General features: G+C 42.1%; 1 protein-coding gene across 6 annotated transcripts in view; it reads left to right on the forward strand.

Moving 5' to 3' along the window:
- LOC133399208 (xylosyl- and glucuronyltransferase LARGE2s) overlaps positions 1-18,453 on the forward strand; it is a 100,777-nt gene that overhangs the window by 78,683 nt on the left and 3,641 nt on the right. For 5 of the 6 annotated variants that reach the window (XM_061670556.1, XM_061670558.1, XM_061670557.1 and 2 more), the window contains 8 exons: positions 2,089-2,260; positions 3,600-3,704; positions 3,871-3,983; positions 4,094-4,219; positions 6,850-7,005; positions 9,998-10,161; positions 11,201-11,479; positions 16,992-17,138. In XM_061670556.1, the coding sequence (XP_061526540.1) occupies positions 2,089-2,260; positions 3,600-3,704; positions 3,871-3,983; positions 4,094-4,219; positions 6,850-7,005; positions 9,998-10,161; positions 11,201-11,479; positions 16,992-17,138 (1,262 nt within the window). The remainder of the gene's footprint in view (positions 1-2,088; positions 2,261-3,599; positions 3,705-3,870; positions 3,984-4,093; positions 4,220-6,849; positions 7,006-9,997; positions 10,162-11,200; positions 11,480-16,991; positions 17,139-18,453) is intronic. The other variant, XM_061670561.1, reaches the window with a different exon arrangement.

The raw sequence follows: 18,453 nt of genomic DNA on the forward strand, positions 1-18,453 counted from the left end.
TGAGAGTACCGCCACTAAGTTTATGGAGACCATAGCTGTGCCAAAATCTGCGAATGCTGAGAGAGTTCATGAACTTTTGGATGATTTCACCTGTAAAATCTCAAATGTCATGAATGCTGGCGCTCCTATTAAAACTAAGACAATCTTGAGGCGACCGAGAACACCGTGGAGGAGCACTATGATGGTAAAGACCTCTAACTCAAAGTGTAGGAAAGCAGAACGTAAGTGGAGAAAAACTAAACTCCAAATTGACTATGACCTCTAAAGACAAATAGACTATGACGTCTACAGACAGTCTTTTTAATTTTAACCAAGAGTTAGTCAGGGCTAGATAGCAACACTTTTCTGAAATTATCAGTGAGAACTTCAACAATGCTCGCACTCTGTTTGCTGTGGTTGACAAGCTCACAACCCACCGAATCGGATAACTCCAGAACTCCTAACCGCTCATAAATGCAATGAATTTGCTTGTTATTTTAGTAAAAAATACAATCCATTAGGTTAAATATCATCACAAATTAGCAAAATTATACTACATCTGAAGCCAACCAGGAAAAACTCTATTACCATGTCAGAATTTGATACAGTTGACCAAAGAACAGTAGAGAAAACGGTTCAGCAGCTGAAATTATCAACGAGCTGTCATGACTCAATACCATCTGACTTTTTCAAAGCTATTGTGAAGTCTGTGCTAGCTGATTTGCAGCACATAATCAATTACTCACTCCAGTCAGGTGAGTTTCCTAAAGCTCTTAAAGTAGCTGCCATTAAGCCTCTTCTAAAAAATTTAACCCTGGACACTTCCATGTTAGCAAGCTATAGACCCATCTCCAATCTCCCTTTCATAGCCAAGATTGTTGAAAAAGTTATTTTTAATCAACTCTGTAATTTCTTGAACTGAAATTGACTTTTTGATACATTTCAATTAGGTCTCCGAACTCATCACAGTACAGAATCTGCTCTTATCAAAGTGCTAAATGATATAAGGTTGAATACTGAGGTGTTGTCAATTCTGGTTTTGTTGGATCTCATTGCAGCTTTTGACACGGTGGATCATATGATACTGCTGAACAGGTTGGAAACGTGGGTGGGACTAAATGGAACAGTCCTAAAATGGTTCAGGTCCTACCTCGAGGAAAGGAGTTATTTTGTAACCATGAAAGAAATGCAAATGGAATAAAAACCAAGCAGGGCTCTGAGATCGATAAACTCGGGTCAAATAGTGGAGCATAGTGCAATGCAATCCATCCATGTTCTACCGCTTATCCGGGTCGGGTCGCGGGGGCAGTTGCTTTAGCAGGGATGCCCAGACTTCCCTCTCCCCAGCCACTTCATCCAGCTCTTCCGGGGGGATCCCGAGGCGTTCCCAGGCCAGCCGAAGGACAAAGTCTCTCCAGCGTGTCCTGGGTTGTCCCCGGGGTCTCCAGGCGTCCGGGAGGCATCCGAATCAGATGCCCCAGCCACCTAATCTGGCTCCTCTCGACTCTACTCTGAGATCCTCCCGGATGACGGAGCTTCTCACCCTATCTCTAAGGGAGAGCCCGGACACCCTGCGGAGGAATCTCATTTCAGCCGCTTGTATCCAAGATCTTGTTCTTTCGGTCACGACCCACAGCTCGTGACCATAGGTGAGGGTAGGAACGTAGATCAACCGGTAAATTGAGAGCTTCACCTTTCTGCTTAGCTTCTTCTTTACCACAACGGACCGATACAAAGTCCGCATCACTAAGAACTGGATTAGTCTTAAATAATGGAAGCACATGTCATAAACCCCATTGCAAAACCATGGTCCATGAATGCATGAAGAGCAAGTACTCACCCAGTCATAATACCAACTATATTATGCTATATATATTACATGTCACGTCTATGTTGCATACACATGCCTGTGGTCAACTGTAATTTGCCCAAGCACACCTCTTCCAACATGGCAGAGGGAAGGAACTGTTGAGGGAAATGTACCACGCTTGAATATGGAGTATGTACATTTGTCAAACAGTTGGTATTTCAGGCATCAAACATCTTCAAGTTTGGTACTTTTGCTGTGAGTGCATCCGAACTAACCAATGATTTACTATTCTGTTTCAGTCTGAGGTGTCATGGATACCAAACAAGCATTACTCAGGTATTTACGGCTTGATGAAGCTGACTCTAACCAAAGCCCTGCCACCTGACCTGTCAAAGGTTATTGTCCTGGATACAGACATCACATTTGCCACTGATATTGCTGAGCTGTGGGGCATTTTCAGAAAGTTCACAGGTAAGGCATCTTGAATTTTGGATAACAAAAAATATATATATATTTGCCAAACAAAAATATGACAATGATTTGAAGTGTGGTGTACTGTTGGTCAGATAAACATTGCAGTGCAGTTTGGGTCAGTTCAGCTGAAGCAGATGGTATAAATGTTAACTGTTTATTAACCATAACCACAACGGCACATGTTATTTAGCCAGTAGCTGACTAAGGATACTTAGTATCCTTAGACATAGCATGAACGAATGCATTTGATTCATAGGCATATATTCTGATTAATCTGTGAAAAACACGTTTCAAAAAGTTCTATTTCAATGTTCTTCTATTCTTTTGTAAGCTTACAGACACATGTAGCTCCATGTATGCTTTGCACCAAACTGCCCCTAAGAGACAAAGAAAAAGGGTGTATTTTAGTGTAACACCTGGAAAATTTGAATGCATTGCTATAGTTAAAATTACTTTATCACATATTGACTGCATTAAAATGCATCTTTGTGTTATTTTGTACAGACAGGGTTTAACAAAGTTTTTAGTCATTTATAGTTAATTGTTTATATATATATATATATATATATATATATATATATTTCACAAATTCTGCCTGGGTATGGAAACTTATGAGCACAATTGTACATATATGCAGTCATACATACCCCTGTCATATTGGAATGATCGTGTAGGCTACACCTTTTCCATAACCTCTAGGTGGCGGTGGCATACTAGAATGAAAGTGTAAAACTTTTTCATAACCTCTAGGGGGCGGTGGCATATTGTAATGAAGTGTACAGCTTTTTCATAACCTCTAGATGGCGCCATACATTTATAAAATGTCAGTCTTTTTCATTTTCTCCTATACCAATGTATAATGTGCACTATTGACTTTTGACAATTTTTGGGGGGAAACAATGTGCACCATACACGAGACATTACGGTAGTTAGGACGCACTCGCCAGTGTTTGAGTGGAAAACTGGCCACAGGCACTGGCTAGTGCGTCCGAAGTAAGCCTTGAAGCGAAAGAAGAAGGAAATAAAAAAAACCTTCACGTTACTGTCTGCACAAGAGTTTTATTGATGAAACAAGGTTTCTGGATGAGTAACAGAGGTGTTTCATCGAATTACACACTTATGATGCAACCACAACACATTTAAAAAAAAAAAAAAAATGTTTTCACTTTTTGGTTGTTATTATTTTACCAAATAAGAATTTTTATTTACTTTGGGCTGAATACATTTGGATTAATCTTGTGTAATATTTAATCACGCATTTTAGCATTCAGTATTACTAAAGTGTCTGTCTGGATCACTAGCTTGGTTGATTATATCTTGGCTTATTTATTCACAGATAAACAGGTTATTGGTCTTGTGGAGAACCAGAGTGATTGGTACCTTGGAAACCTGTGGAAAAATCACAAACCGTGGCCTGCACTCGGCCGAGGCTTTAACACAGGTAGGATCCTGACATAAGATAGCAGTTTCTCCTGAAGATACCAGGTGTAATGGTGTATCTTCAGTCTCCAGTAACCGATGATTACTATTAACAGCCTGTTATCCAGTGATTTCTAAAAATAAGGCTTTTAAAGTCATATTTTCTATTATTTCATGCGCAAAATTAGGTGTCATTCTTTTATACCTGGAGCGGTTGCGACAAATCAGATGGGAGCAGATGTGGCGTCTAACAGCAGAGAAAGAGTTAATGAGCATGCTCAGTACATCTCTGGCTGATCAGGTGAGGAAAACCAAAATCAAAATCTATTCTTGCGTTTAGTCTAATGTTAGAAGGAGATGTGATAGTACTGTCTTTAGACTTCTTATTCAAGTTGTATGTTGTACATTTAGGACATCTTCAATGCATTCATAAAGCAGAACCCAGTCTTGGTCCACCAGTTGCCCTGCTTCTGGAATGTTCAGCTGTCTGATCACACTCGCTCTGAGCTGTGCTACACTGAGGTTTCCGACCTCAAGGTATGCTCACACAACACTAAGAAAGAGGTCAGTCACTGAAGCTTTCTTAAAGTGTGCATTTTCCACAAGACCAAAAACACAAAAGGTGTGTACGCACAAAAACGTGGCGTACTTTCTTTTTCACAGCAAAGTTCAGATGTGAAATGACCGTGGAAATGTGCGGTGCCTCACGCCAACTTCATGGCTGGCATACATACGCACGTTTCTACAGCTGTTGGTGCTTTGGCGACACTTAGAGGTGATGCTGGGAAACTGTTATAATAAATCGGCACATCAGAGACACATGAACAATTAGCACTGATGAACAATTCATGCCCGACAGCATTTGATTTCTACAATGTAAAAGATGCAAGGAGTCGGAATTCACTTGTTAACCAGTGTATTTAATGAATCACTGATATTTGTGAGGACACCTATTGCCTCTTACCTACCTACTGGTGGGGGGGGGGGGGGGGGGGGGGATTTGCTTTCAATCACGCCCCTCCACGTGTCACTGAAATTAACCACGTCAGCATTGAAGTCGCCAAGCAGAATGAGAGAGTTCCAAGCGGGAGGGCTCTCCAGGGAGTTCAAAAAGGGTGACTACTCTGAACTGCTGTTTGGTGCATAGGCACAATAGAACTGGAAGAACTGCATTAGCTCCACTGTATTCTGTGGACATCTCATGTATGGCCCTCCTCAGGTCAATCCATAGCATCTCTTTTTGGTTGAGGTCTGGGCTCTGATTGGACACTCCAAAAGGCGGATTTTGTTTTTCTGATTTTTCCTTTGCCATCCTTTACTGATGGGATGTTATCATGATGATATGCAATGCCAAATTTTACACCAGTACTTTTTTTCCCTTCAAAATAATTCAATTATAGTTTCATAAGTCTACAAAACGTTTTGCCAATACCGCTGTGGTGTGTGAATGTGTGTGTATTTTTGTATCCCCCCCCCTCCCCCCCCAAACGTCAGGTTGCAACAATGTTCTTTTTAGTAAGCAGTGGCTTCCTTCATGGTGTTCTGCCTTTGATACCCTGCTTGTTCAATGTTTTTTGTATTGTAGACTTATGACAGAGATGTTAGCACCTTCCAATGATGCCTTCAACTCTTTGGCAGTCATTAAGGGTTGTTTCGTAACCTCATTGATGAGTGTTTCTTTACTAGACGCCTATTTCTTGGTAGAGTTTCAACAATCTCAAAGTGCCTCCATTAGTAGATAATTTTTCTAAATATAAAATGGTGAATTCAAAAGAGTCTTTGAAATTAATTTGTAACCCCACACTTGTAACCCACGTTTATGGAAATCACTGCAGTGTAATTTTTATCCATTGACTATTTTCATACATACATGGAAATCAGTCGCCTTTCGGTGTCGGGGGGGTGTCGCTGTCGTCGACGTAGGCTGTTTCTTTCTCCTTGAACACTGGCAGCTAGATCCGTTCCACACATCCACACAGATGTAATTGTAAATATTACTCTGTGGCGGACTAATATGCAAGCGCATCGGCCTGAGGTTCCGCCTGTGCGCTCGGGAACTGCTTTGGATAAAGTCACAGGAGTTGACGAAACCAGAAAAAACACTTCCGCCGCATCTGCTGTTAAGAAGTAACGGTACTTTTACTCCATTTCAATTATCTAAATGTTGCTCGCTACTTTTATTTATCAATTATTGCTTATTTAGCAACTATTTGGTGCGTGACACTACGGCTTTGACTTAAGCGTTGGGCGCTGTTTGCGCCAATCCAAATTAACTGCTCGTGAGGTTTAAATCAGGTTCACCAATCAAACGACACAAGAAAGTCACATGAGCTCACACAACGTCTTCCATTGGGCTTCCCGTGCATATGTATTAACACTAAGCCAGCCCCGCTTATCGTCATGCCTACGTGGCGGCCATGTTGGGAAGGTCGTCGTTACCATGAAGGCAACGGCGCGCTACTCGTGTTTACATTTAGACGAGAAAAAAACAACAGCTTTCATGTATTGTCGTATTTGTCTGGCACTGTCTGCCCAAACGTGGACATTTCAGCTCACTTACAACTTGAGAAAACACTGTGTGATGTTTTGTTGTAGTTTTGACTGCGCGCACGCACACACACGCGACATAATTTGCACATTCACGTTTTTATATATATATACTTTTTATAATTTTTAAAAAAATATATTTTTTAAATTGATGTTCATGCTGGCGGCACGGTGGGTGGACGACTGGTTAGAGTGTCTGCCTCACAGTTCTGAGGACCTGGGTTCAATCCCCGGCCCCGCCTGTGTGGACTTTGCATGTTCTCCCCATACCTGTGTGGAGGCCTGAACAAAAAAGCAAAGAAATGAGGCAGATTTAATTTTAATCTTAAATTTTTAAATCAGCATGTATTTGAGCGGTGTAAATAAATGTTTTTTTCCATTAAGACATTTTTATTCTTTTGCCTTATTGTACTCTTCGGAGTCTTCCAGATTGCTTAATTTATAATAAAATAAAACTAATTCTTTGCAGGGGGCCGGGGGATCAAGCGAACCCAAACACAATGTTTTTTTTTTTGTCACCTTTTTTCATGCCTTTGGTGTTTGCATGTCTGTTCATAGGTGATGCATAATATTGCACAATATAGGACCGAGTGATACCCTGTCTCAACATGTAATTTTAGGTAATCCACTGGAACTCGCCAAAGAAGCTTCGTGTGAAGAATAAGCATGTCGAGTTTTTCAGAAACCTTTATCTCACCTTCTTGGAGTATGATGGGAACCTGCTGCGGAGGGAGCTGTTTGGCTGCTCAAGTCAGGCCAGCCCAGAGAGCATCCAGGTTAGATGAATTCATGCAAGTGCACACACAGCACCAGGTCAGCAGGTAGGGTAAAGTGTTTCTGGACATATTTAAATCAAAAGTCAAAATCATAATTTATCAAAAGTTATAAATATTGTCTTCACATAAATTATTACATATTAATTTGACATTATACTGTATATATGACAACCATGAGACGAAACGAGAGGTTTCTTATTTATCCCTGTTTCATGTTGAAACAAATGAGAAAATGGACTAGCGATACATAAATGTTTCTTTTCATGGTCGATACCGTCATTAGTATTAGTAGTCAAGAAAGTTGATAACCGATAATTGGAGCGTTTTACGGTAAAAAGGAAACACTTGACTTAATTTAAATGCCTTAAGCACATTTATAAACAGCTTTTAAAATTTGCAACATGTTAGTTTTCTTTTTTAATCTTAGAAAATAGGCATCTTTGTTTTAAAATTCAAACAAAAAGTGAAAGGAGCTCCCAGGGTCAGCAGCATGTCATAAATGAAAACTCCCTAAAGTTTTCAACAGTAACTAAAGTTTTCCAAAAATGTCTATATAATTGAAATGTTAGTTTTCAATAATAATAATAATTATTATTATTATTTTGTTTAAAGTTTAAAAACAAAAAGTACAGGGAGTTTCCAGGACCAGCATCATCTCTTATGACTTAACTGCAAATTTAAGCAAATAGTTTCCTAAAGTTTTATCAAGTAAATCTAATAGAGTTAGAGTTGTCACCTCCACCACTGGAGTAGGTACCCTTTCCACTTGTCGATTACTGGCTCCTTGAGGTACAGATGTAGCTCATCCTCTACGCAGCTACTGACCAGCAGGTCACCAGTGTGATGTGCCAGCAGAGAGCTGAACATCTCATCAACACGACTCTGGAAGGATCACGTTCTCTCTGTCACCTATTGTGGGTGCTTCCATTATTCTCGTGTGTTCATATGCAGCTGCCCGCTCATCCTGTTGCAGCACAAATAGTTAAACAGCCATTATTTCCCTCCAGATTTAGACATGAATGCTTTGCTGTTGCGCGCGCGCACACACAATTCTCTAGCCATCCCCTCAACGTGCGGGCTTCCCTGCAATAAAACAAACTGAATTTTACTCTCGCTCTCGCTCTCACTCACACACACAATCACATTACTTTTACCACTATTTCCCTATCAATATTATTAGCAACCATGTTTCAAGAGGTTTATGGTTTATGTGGCAAATTAGCCGCTAGCTAATGGTGGTGTGGTGTTAGCCTGAGAGTTAACCTCTTCACGTTGTCTACTAGCGGAGGTTATCTCAAGGCGAGGCACTGGCAGCTTTAGTTATACAGCTCATTTAATACATAAGGTAACTCAATGTGCTTTACATCACTCGTCTCCAACCACTGGTCCACGGACCGGTACCAGGCCGTGAGACATTTGTGTCCCGGGCCTCAGAGAAAGAATGACCAATTTATATAATTTCTGTGGTATTACAATTCATGTGTCAATGTGTTTTATTTTGAAAATTGACCGGATCTTCTCCGCCGCAGCAGCTGAGCGTCTCAATTGACACGTCGAGACTTGAACGCTTCTGTTTCCAGTCCGAGTGGGCCTGCTAACGGCGGCAGAGCTCAAAGAACGAAATAATTTAATAAACTAATTCAGTTCAGCAGCACGGTGGCCGACTGGTTAGAGCGTCAGCCTCACAGTTCTGAGGACCCGGGTTCAATCCCCGGCCCCGCCTGTGTGGAGTTTGCATGTTCTCCCCGTGCCTGCGTGGGTTTTCTCCGGGCTCTCCGGTTTCCTCCCACATCCCAAAAACATGCATTAATTGGAGACTCTAAATTGCCCGTAGGCATGACTGTGAGTGCGAATGGTTGTTTGTTCCTATGTGCCCTGTGATTGGCTGGCAACCAGTTCAGGGTGTACCCCGCCTCCTGCCCGATGACAGCTTGGATAGGCTCCAGCACCCCCGCGACCCTAGTGAGGAGAAGCGGCTCAGAAAATGGATGGATGGATGGATAATTCAGTTCATTACGTTTACTGAAAAGATTTGTTCTTTTGAACGAAACGTTTGCGAACGATACAACACTGTATTTCCTGCTCGACACATGCAGAACTACTTTTACGGAGTTCAAAGTCTACTCTCATTGAGGAGCTCTGACCCCCACTCCTGCATCGCGCCCACAGTGGACGCACCACGAACGGGGAAGAAGGAAGCAGGAGCGAACGGGGAAGGAGGAAGCAGTAGCGAAGTGTCACAGTCCCCCCTCAGGGCCGTCCAGGCCACCCAAGGTGAGGTGCTTGGCTGGGCAGTTCAGGAGGTCGGCCAGGACGCCAAGCACCAGGGTCTTCACAGGGCCATTCAGGCGGACGGCCATGATGCCAAACCCAACAGCAAATGCAGGGGCCAGGCAACAGGGTCTGGTGGCGAGCGCCGCCAGACCCTGCTCCGGAGGCGAGCGCCGCCACAGCAAGGTCAGGTGGTGGCCGCTGGACGAGCGCCGCCGGAGCCGGGACAGGAGCCTGGTGCAGCTGCCGGGGAGCCGGGACGAGGTCTGCAGTTGATTCCTCAACCTGCCGCCATTGATTTTTGGGAGTAGAGGGTACAAGAGAGGCAAGAGTGCAAAGGGACTCGGGAAGGTGCACTAGGAAAAACGGGTGGTACTGAACGAGGTGGCTTGGGGGCAGGTTTGGATAGACACGACTTAATTGGAGGCGTGGAACAAGGTGTGGGAACTGGTGAAAACAACCACGCAATCCAGTTCAACCAATCTACTGTAGCTGATCCCAAACCCAGAACAGAACTCCTTAAATCTTCTATAACCTATTAGAGGTAATATAGGATGGAACTCACTAGCTAATCTGATCACTAAACCATATAAAAACAAATGTGTTTTCCAAAAGCAGTTAGAAGAATACCAAATGAAAATATGTCTGCAGAGACCTTCCAACGTATTTGTTTGGACGACAAACCTTGACAACGTTCCAACCAAAGTCTCTTTTTCTTTAGCTGCAGACCGCTCTGGAGGAGCTGGATGAGGATGATCAGTGTTATGACTTCCGCCGTGAGCGACTCACCGTTCACAGAGTCCATCTTTACTTCCTACAGTATGAATATACGCCGACAGAGGAGGAGAATGATGTCACTCTCGTGGCTCAACTCTCCATGGATAGGTACCTCCCATTAAAAACATTTCCATTGCCATTTCACCAGTTAGAATTACAGTAGATGGTTATGTAAATCTGGATAGAACTTTGGGCCATGCATATCAAGAAAAAAAGATAAAAATCCATAAAATACATTGTTATACAGCAATATCCAAATAAACTTTTTTGGTGATTGTGTTCGCATTCATTGTAGTAAGTACTTTAGTAGTAGGAGAGTATTGCATTGTACCTCACTATACAAATGTATGTAGCAAAGTGACCAATGAGGGTGCAGTTGTGCTATAAATTAAATGAGGTAACTTTAAGGCTGCTGCACACCGAGTGATGCGACCGAACCCAACTGAACTGTCACGCAGTATATATCAGTGCAGTGTTTCTGCAACTATTTTCCTGAATGGGGGATCAGTTGGACACTAGTTTTGCTTTTGCAGCAATTCAAAATTTGAATCACAGTTGCACGATGAAGCCACTAGCCAATCAAAATGCAGATAAGATGTAGATCCGATCTTTTACAACAGTACTTAACTATATTGATAACTTATACCTGTGGATGAAATAGCGAAGCCTGTGGCCAAAATGTATGCGAGCGGTACGTGCCACGCCATGTACATTCAAATGAATGGGAGCAAGCCAGCCTCTTTTAAAATATCCACACTTGCTTTTATTCTCGCCGTTGTCCTCTCTCTGTAGTAATCTGCTTCTTCCTTAACTATTACAGTGATAAAGTAAAAGATACTGTATGTGCAGCATCAAACGTCTATACAGGTTAGCTGTTCAGGGCGTCCATACATTGTATATCCAATGGCTCATTGTGCGGGTGTGAGTCGCCAACTGTCTTTTTCTTCTTTTTTTTTTTTTTTTTGCGATGGCCCGGTCCGGGTCATGTGGTCGGGTTCGACCACATAGCGCAATGTGCAGCGGGCCTTAGTAAAAATACTCCTGTCCTCATCACTGCTACTCCATACACACTTAGACATGCTAATATAGCCAACCTATCTGCATTCTCTGTCTGAATAAAAGGTTCTCTTATCTGTGTCACCTGAAGGCTACAGATGCTGGAGGCCATTTGCAAGCACTGGGAAGGACCCATCAGCTTGGCGCTTTACATGTCTGACACAGAAGCTCAGCAGTTCCTACGCTATGCTCAAGCCTCAGAGGTCCTAAAAAACCGTAAGAACATAGGCTATCACATTGTTTATAAGGAGGGCCAGTTCTACCCCGTCAACCTGGTGAGGAATGTTGCCCTGAAGAATGCAAACACCCCCTACGTTTTCCTGACGGATGTGGACTTCTTACCAATGTATGGTCTCTATGATTACCTCAGGTAAGACCAGCTGCTCTTCAATCTTTAAAGCTTCAGCAGTGTATATCCCCCTAAGTATGAAGGAAGTTCAGCTATAACTCCACTACAATGATGGGTACGCACAGCTAATAATATACACTTAATAGAAAAAGTCTACATACTTCTGTTCAGGTGTCAGGGTTTTGTGATATATAAAAATGAGAAAAATTTAAACTTTAAAACACCATTAATTAACACCATTAATGCAACGTGTATCTTGTAAAAAAAAAAAAAATTAAGAGGGGACGCAAAAATACACAACTGAGATAATGTGCTTACACAAGTGTGCACACCCTCTTATATAGTGTACGTGGTTGTGTTCAGAATTAACCAATCACACAAACTCGTTACTGTAAATGGGAGCACAGCAATTGCCACCGTATAAAGTGCCTCCGATTAACCCCAAATAATCGTGTATTATATACTGACATATTTGTAGTCACATCTTATAGCACAAGCCATAAGCTGAAGAAACCTTGTACAGCATCAGAGGGATCTCATTGTTCAAAGGTATCAGTCAGGAGAATGGTACAAAATAATTTTCGATGCATTAAATTTACCATGGAACAAAGTGAAGACAGTCATCACCAAGTGGAGAAAATATGTCATAACAATGACAATAGCGCCTTTTCCACTGCAGGAATATTTTCAGAAACATCCCAATCTACCCTGGTATTTTTAATTCCCCAGTGTTTCTCCCGAAAAACTACCCAGTACAAAATGTTCCTCCAGGGTTGTTTCAGTTCCTCTAAGCAACTAGGGTCTTCTCCCGACATTCGCGGAACGCTTGAGGGGGCTGTGCTGATGAACGCCGGTTGGTTGACACAGACATCATGTCAGTGTCACATCTTACTTTTTCACATTTTTTTCCGACAGGGCTCGAAATAAGCGGATTTGCATCGCAATTTGCGAGTCAAAATTTGCATTTTGCACCTCATGAAAGCAGATTAAAAAACAAAACTGCGAATCACAGATTCTTAAAATAAGTGGGCCGCGACATAGCCTAATAGCGTGTGGTGGTGCGGGAGAAAGCGGTAGAAACTGTGCTCACCAGACAGCCCACGGATTGCAGCGCGTTCGCCTTTATCACCGGTCAGATGAGGGGGCGGGGTCTCCGGGAGGGCAGCTGAGTCAGCCGGCTCATATTGGTCTCACTAAGGAGCGGGCCGACTGGCCGGAGAGGCGCGAACCCATGTGGGTGTGTGCGCACTCTTTGGCGGCATCGGAGGTGACACCACGGGCTGCAGGAGCCGAGGTGGGAGCTCCTCCATGCTGCAGAAAATGCCAAGTTGGCCATAGGGCAAGAACAGGAAATGAAGCCAGGCTTTCTGTCTGTAGTTTTTTTGTATGTTTGTATGTGCAAAAATAAAAACGTGTACAGTGGAACCTCGGTTACAAACCTAATTCATTCGTGACTCGGTTCCTAACCCAATACGTTCTTAAACCGAGGTAACGTTTCCCATTGAAATGAATAGAAATGCAATTAATCCACTCCAGCCCCAAAATTAAGTTATACTGTACTTACCTTTTTATCAGTGTGTGTCGTTAAAAATAAATATAGTGCAATATAGAAATAAGTGAAAACCCACTATTATAAAGAAATAAAACACTAAATAAACATAACAGTTTATTGCTCATTAACTTTAACAAACTTTAACATCATTGAAGAATAGTTTTCTTCCATATAACACAAGGGGAATTCTGATTCAAGGCGACACGGTGACCGACTGGTTAAGACATCTGCCTCACAGTTCTGAGGACCCGGGTAATAATTCTAATTCCATCCATCCATTTCCTGTACTGCTCTATCCTCACAGGGGTCGCGGGCGTCCTGGAGGCTATCCCAGCTATCTTCAGGCGAGAGGCGGGTCCTCAGCACTGCGAGGCAGATGTGCTAACCATATGTGCTAACCAGTCGTCCACCGTGCCGCTAATTCTAATTCATTCATTCATTTTTTTTTTGGGCACAACAAACTGATGTAGGGATCCATCTTCTTCTGTTCAGAAAACAAAATTGGAAAGTGCGACATCACATTGTCATTAAAAAAAAATTGCTCCGCCAGTCAATTTCCTGCATTTCTTTGATCACTTCTTTGATTGCTTCTTTCACGCTATCACAAGCACTTTCTCATTCTTTTGTCAGTGTAATAAAGAGCAACACAAGCACAAGGCACAACAACAAAGATACAGTGCCTACCTTAGTTGCATTGAGTGACACACAGTCAATGACATTTGCATAATAAGAGACAAAGCACATCACAGATCTTTCCACTCATCAGGTGCTTCCTCTTTGGAGCCATTTTAATTTTTGATTGTTTAGCACTTTGTTTACTTATTTAGCAAAGGTTCTGCACGCCGACATCTCACCTACTACTGTCTTCATTCATAAACACAGCGGGCCAGCGGCTGCATCTGAGATTGGCTGAATGTGTGTAGGCGGAATTTCCGCAAAGTGAACGCATACGTGGAGAACTATTTTGACGTCATTACGCCAACATTAACCGTTCGTTGTCTTAATTAGAGACGCTGCAATTCAATAAAAAACATATCCTGTAAATAGTATTTCTGATAAAAATGAAATATTATCCATACATCTTGTACCACGTCAATCTAAAATGCTATTACATTTATGATTGGATGATCCAGGATGCGAAGGCGCAACTTCGACCTGCAAGCGTAACAGATTTCCGCCTTACGCCGACTGTTTTCAGCTTACAGTCCAGTTCTTTTCCTCTTTGGCCCTGACGTCCACAATTTCCAAAAACAATTTGACACGTAGACTCGTCGGACCACAGAACACTTTTGCACTTTGCGTCAGTCCATCTTAGATGAGCTTGGGCCCAGAGAAGCCAGCGGCGTTTCTGGGTGTTGTTGGCTTTCGACCTTGCCGCTTACATGCAGTTATTTCTCCAGATTCTCTGAACCTTTTGATGATATTATGGACCGTAGATGATGAAATCCCTAAATTCCTTGCAATTGTACGTTGAGGAACATTGTCCTGAAACTGTTCGATTATTTCTCACGCATTTGTTCACAAAGAGGTGAACCTCGCCCCATCTTTGCTTGTGAATGACTGAGCAATTTAGGGAAGCTCCTTTTATATGCACTATGCAGTTTCATATGTTTGGAATAAATTTTCACATGACCAGAGCTGTTTACTTCCTGGTTGCACCTTGATAGGAGGATAGCTGCCTCACACCTCCCCAAATAAAAGGTTAGTAAAGTATGTTAAAATAAAGCTAGGACAAATATTTTCTGTACACATGCTGTTTGGGGTGTTTAGTAATGATATATATATTTGAAATTACTCAAATGTGTTTGCTGTGTTTGCAGAATGAGTAAACATATGCATGCTCACAATAGTGACCCGTGGGATAGCACATTGTAGCTAGGAGCACGTATTCGTCTAAAAATATAAAATACTTGCTCTGAGTCTTATCTTTGTTCTATGTTATAGATTCACTTTGAGTAAAGTTTTTCATATTTTGGGTGTATGTGATGGCCCAAGGCATGCAACATTGCAGTTCTCTCCCCTCAAATGAAAAAGATCCCATTTTCAGTGATCGTTAAAGTGATGGATCTGGTATGGACTATGAGGTGGAGATTTGCCAGTACGGATGTTGAATGCATGTTCTGAACTTGTGGGCACTGATGATGACAGGAACAACATTGATTACAACTTCCCCCTCCCCCAACCCACCAGCACTACCTTACCACGACGAATGCATGGCCTCTACAAGTCATTCCAAACAGCCCGATGGGGTGTTAAAAAATAAAAAAAGGAGCGAGGAAGACTATCAGTCCTGATGGCCTGACCTTGCCCAGTGCCCCTTCTCCAACACCCTCCACTGTTGAAGAGGCAAGGTCCTCCAGCCACCACAGGGACAAGACAAAAGAACCAAGAGGACCAAGAGGGGTTATGGGAGCTGAAGGACATTGAGGAAAAAACAGCTCTTTGATGTTCCCTTCAAACCAAAGAGTGAATTTATGAAGTTACCCCGGGGAACCTCAGAAGTTCTAACACAAGCAGATAAGCTGTTGGTCCGCTGGAAAGACAACAATGCCGTGACTATAGCACCAAACACGGGGAAGCAATTTACTGCAACAGTCGTCAAGAGTTGGAACAAAGAGCGACATGCCTTTGACAAAGTCCATCAACCACAGAGCCTCAAACAGTATAATGAACACATGGGAGGTGCAGATCTTCATGACCAACGGGTCTCTAGATACAGCATCACAATCAGGTCCAAGAAGTGGTAGTGGCCCCTATTTTCATGGTCTCTCAGCAGTCCACTCGTAAATAGCCATTCCTTTTACTGATTTGTTATGAGCGGGACCATTGCTCTGGTTACTTTCTTTAGGATAGTGGCACAGTCTCTGATGCAGAGGTTTGGTACAAGGGCTTTGTCTCACAGAAGGAGATCTCTACTCTCTGCTACAATGCAAGATTAGGCAAGATATGGCCAACACCCTCACTGGCCAATCAATAGATTCCTGAGATGTTGTTTTTGTGAAACGGACCACCTCTGCCTGCAATGCATCACTTCACAGAGAGTGCTTTAAAAAATATCACAGACAGTAGTTAATGAGATAAAAGTGAATGTAAATGGTTGAAAGGGCCAATACACAAATAATATTGATGTCGTTAAAGAGTGGTGAAGAGCAGTACAGTTTTCTTTGAAAAGAGCTTCAATTGAGTCAACACATATGGCAATGGGATTGACAGATAGCTCTGAGGATGATTCTTTTTGTCATCCATATGTATGCAGGAATATCTAAATTTTGTGTTTATGTTCTGTAATGACTGTTTGACTGAGAGTAGTTCAAAATAGTTTGCACAAACAAATGTAGCACTGTGTTCATGAGACATTAGTGTGACTGAATGTCATGAGTGGAATGTATATTTTCCGTTGAATTTTGTACTGAAACGTTATATTGACATGTACAAAATAAGCAAGTAATGGCATGTTATATTAACATTTTAAAAAAGCAATGTTGACATATTGTGATCTTTATCGTTCGCATTTGTTGCAAGCACTTTCACAGCTTTTAAGTGCGTGCACAGCATACTATCACACTGGTCACAATTGTGACTGATCATAAAATACACTTTTTCACCTATCTCTCAATATATATATATATATATATATATATATATATATATATATATATAATTATTATTGATTACTTGAAATGGCTACCAATGACACCTGATTTTTATGTTTGAATGTCTGGGAAAATTTTGGGATTAAATGGGTCTAATTAATTAAGATCTGTTATGGATATTCATCATGCAGATTGGCGTGTGTGTGTTAACCTGTATTTTCATAAACATTGCAATATACATCATAGGGTTAAAGAAAATCGCAATGTATTTTTTTTCTGCCAATATTGTACAGTCCTGACGTCAAGACAGTCTGCATTAAAGTGTGTGGAAAGAGCAAATTATGGGGTTGGCTTTCCAGTTGATATTTGTTTTTCTTTTTCTGTGCAGAAAAACTGTCATGCAGTTGGATTTGGCAAATCATAAGAAGGCTCTGGTGGTTCCAGCTTTCGAAACACTGCGTTATCGCTTGTCCTTCCCCAAATCCAAAGCAGAGCTACTCTCCATGCTGGACATGGGGACACTTTATACCTTCAGGTATCAAAATGTGAATATAAGATATACTTAGTATTGAATGATGCAATGTTCTCTTCAATTTCCTTTAACCTGTTAATCAGAATTGTTCAGCGTGAGTGCTGATGTTCAGAGACAGTATTAATGCTGTAATGCATGGTTTTTAATGGTACATATTTTGACAAAACACTGAAGTACCAGGTATTCCATTATAAATAAAATTTAACATTAAGTTGAGGTTATTTCATCTGGTATTGTTTGGGAGTTAACTGTTAGTAGAAGACGTGATGGAGAGGCAGATTTCGAATGTTGTAGCTTTAATAAATGAATCACAAGTGTCGCAATTATGGATGAAATAAGAATTGTGCTTAATTTAGAAGGAAATGATGAGTTGAAAGCGGCATCTGCGTTAGGTTATCGTAATTTTAAATTACAGCGTCATAAACCAAGATATTTGATATATATGAGGGGCACCACGTCGTTTAACTTGAGGCAAAATGACGACAAAGTTTTTAATCAGTTCCATATCGGAAGGTGGCTACACTTTAGAAACTTTGAGTTCGAGACTTTCCAGAGGTTTCGTTCCGAACCCAAACACACACAATCAATGCAAGTGGTGAATTTTATAGAAAATCTAATAATAAAAAGGGGTTTCTACAGGATAAAACACAGACAAACACAAAACAAACAAGATACAGACGAACATTGGCAAAGGAAGGGATCTGTGACGTGAGATGAGCAGAATGGGCGTGTAGTGAATGCGTATAGCTGAGGACTCCTGTTCTCGTTAATATAAACCCTAATATGCACTCATCCGTACTTTTAGTAGACCGCAATGTTGGACTTAGGTGTCTGGAACACATTTGAGGCAGCCGAGTCAGGCTCCCGAGTGTTCGGCCGGCCTGGTCCGCACTGGGAACAGGTGGATTAGACGGAAGGCAGGAAGGTATAAAAGGAGGAAAAGCAGGAGGCCAACGAGTTCCCAGGCAGGACGTCTCTCGGTGTCTCTGTTCGCAAGACGTTCCCCCGGACTGACCTCGGGCCCCCAAACAGGGTAGCTCGGAGCGCTTGCAGGAGGCACTGCAGCCGGGGATCATCCGATGCGTCCTTTCCACCTCTGGTGAGGTGGGCGTCCTGCCTGGCCCGCTCGTCAGCGAGTTGGTCGGGGTGAGACCAAAGGAAGACTTCTCCACCAAAACTCGTTGATTCGTTTAGAGTCTGCGTGTGGCGTTGCGTCTCACTAGCAGTTATCGTCTACCTCAGCGGGGAGCGGCGGTAGTGCGAGGCTGGGGTGCCGCGTGGCATTGCGTTGCGTGTCCGCTACACAACATTAAAGATA

The sequence above is a fragment of the Phycodurus eques genome, chromosome 2 (assembly GCF_024500275.1).
Source record: "Phycodurus eques isolate BA_2022a chromosome 2, UOR_Pequ_1.1, whole genome shotgun sequence".
In the NCBI taxonomy this organism is placed as follows: domain Eukaryota; kingdom Metazoa; phylum Chordata; class Actinopteri; order Syngnathiformes; family Syngnathidae; genus Phycodurus; species Phycodurus eques.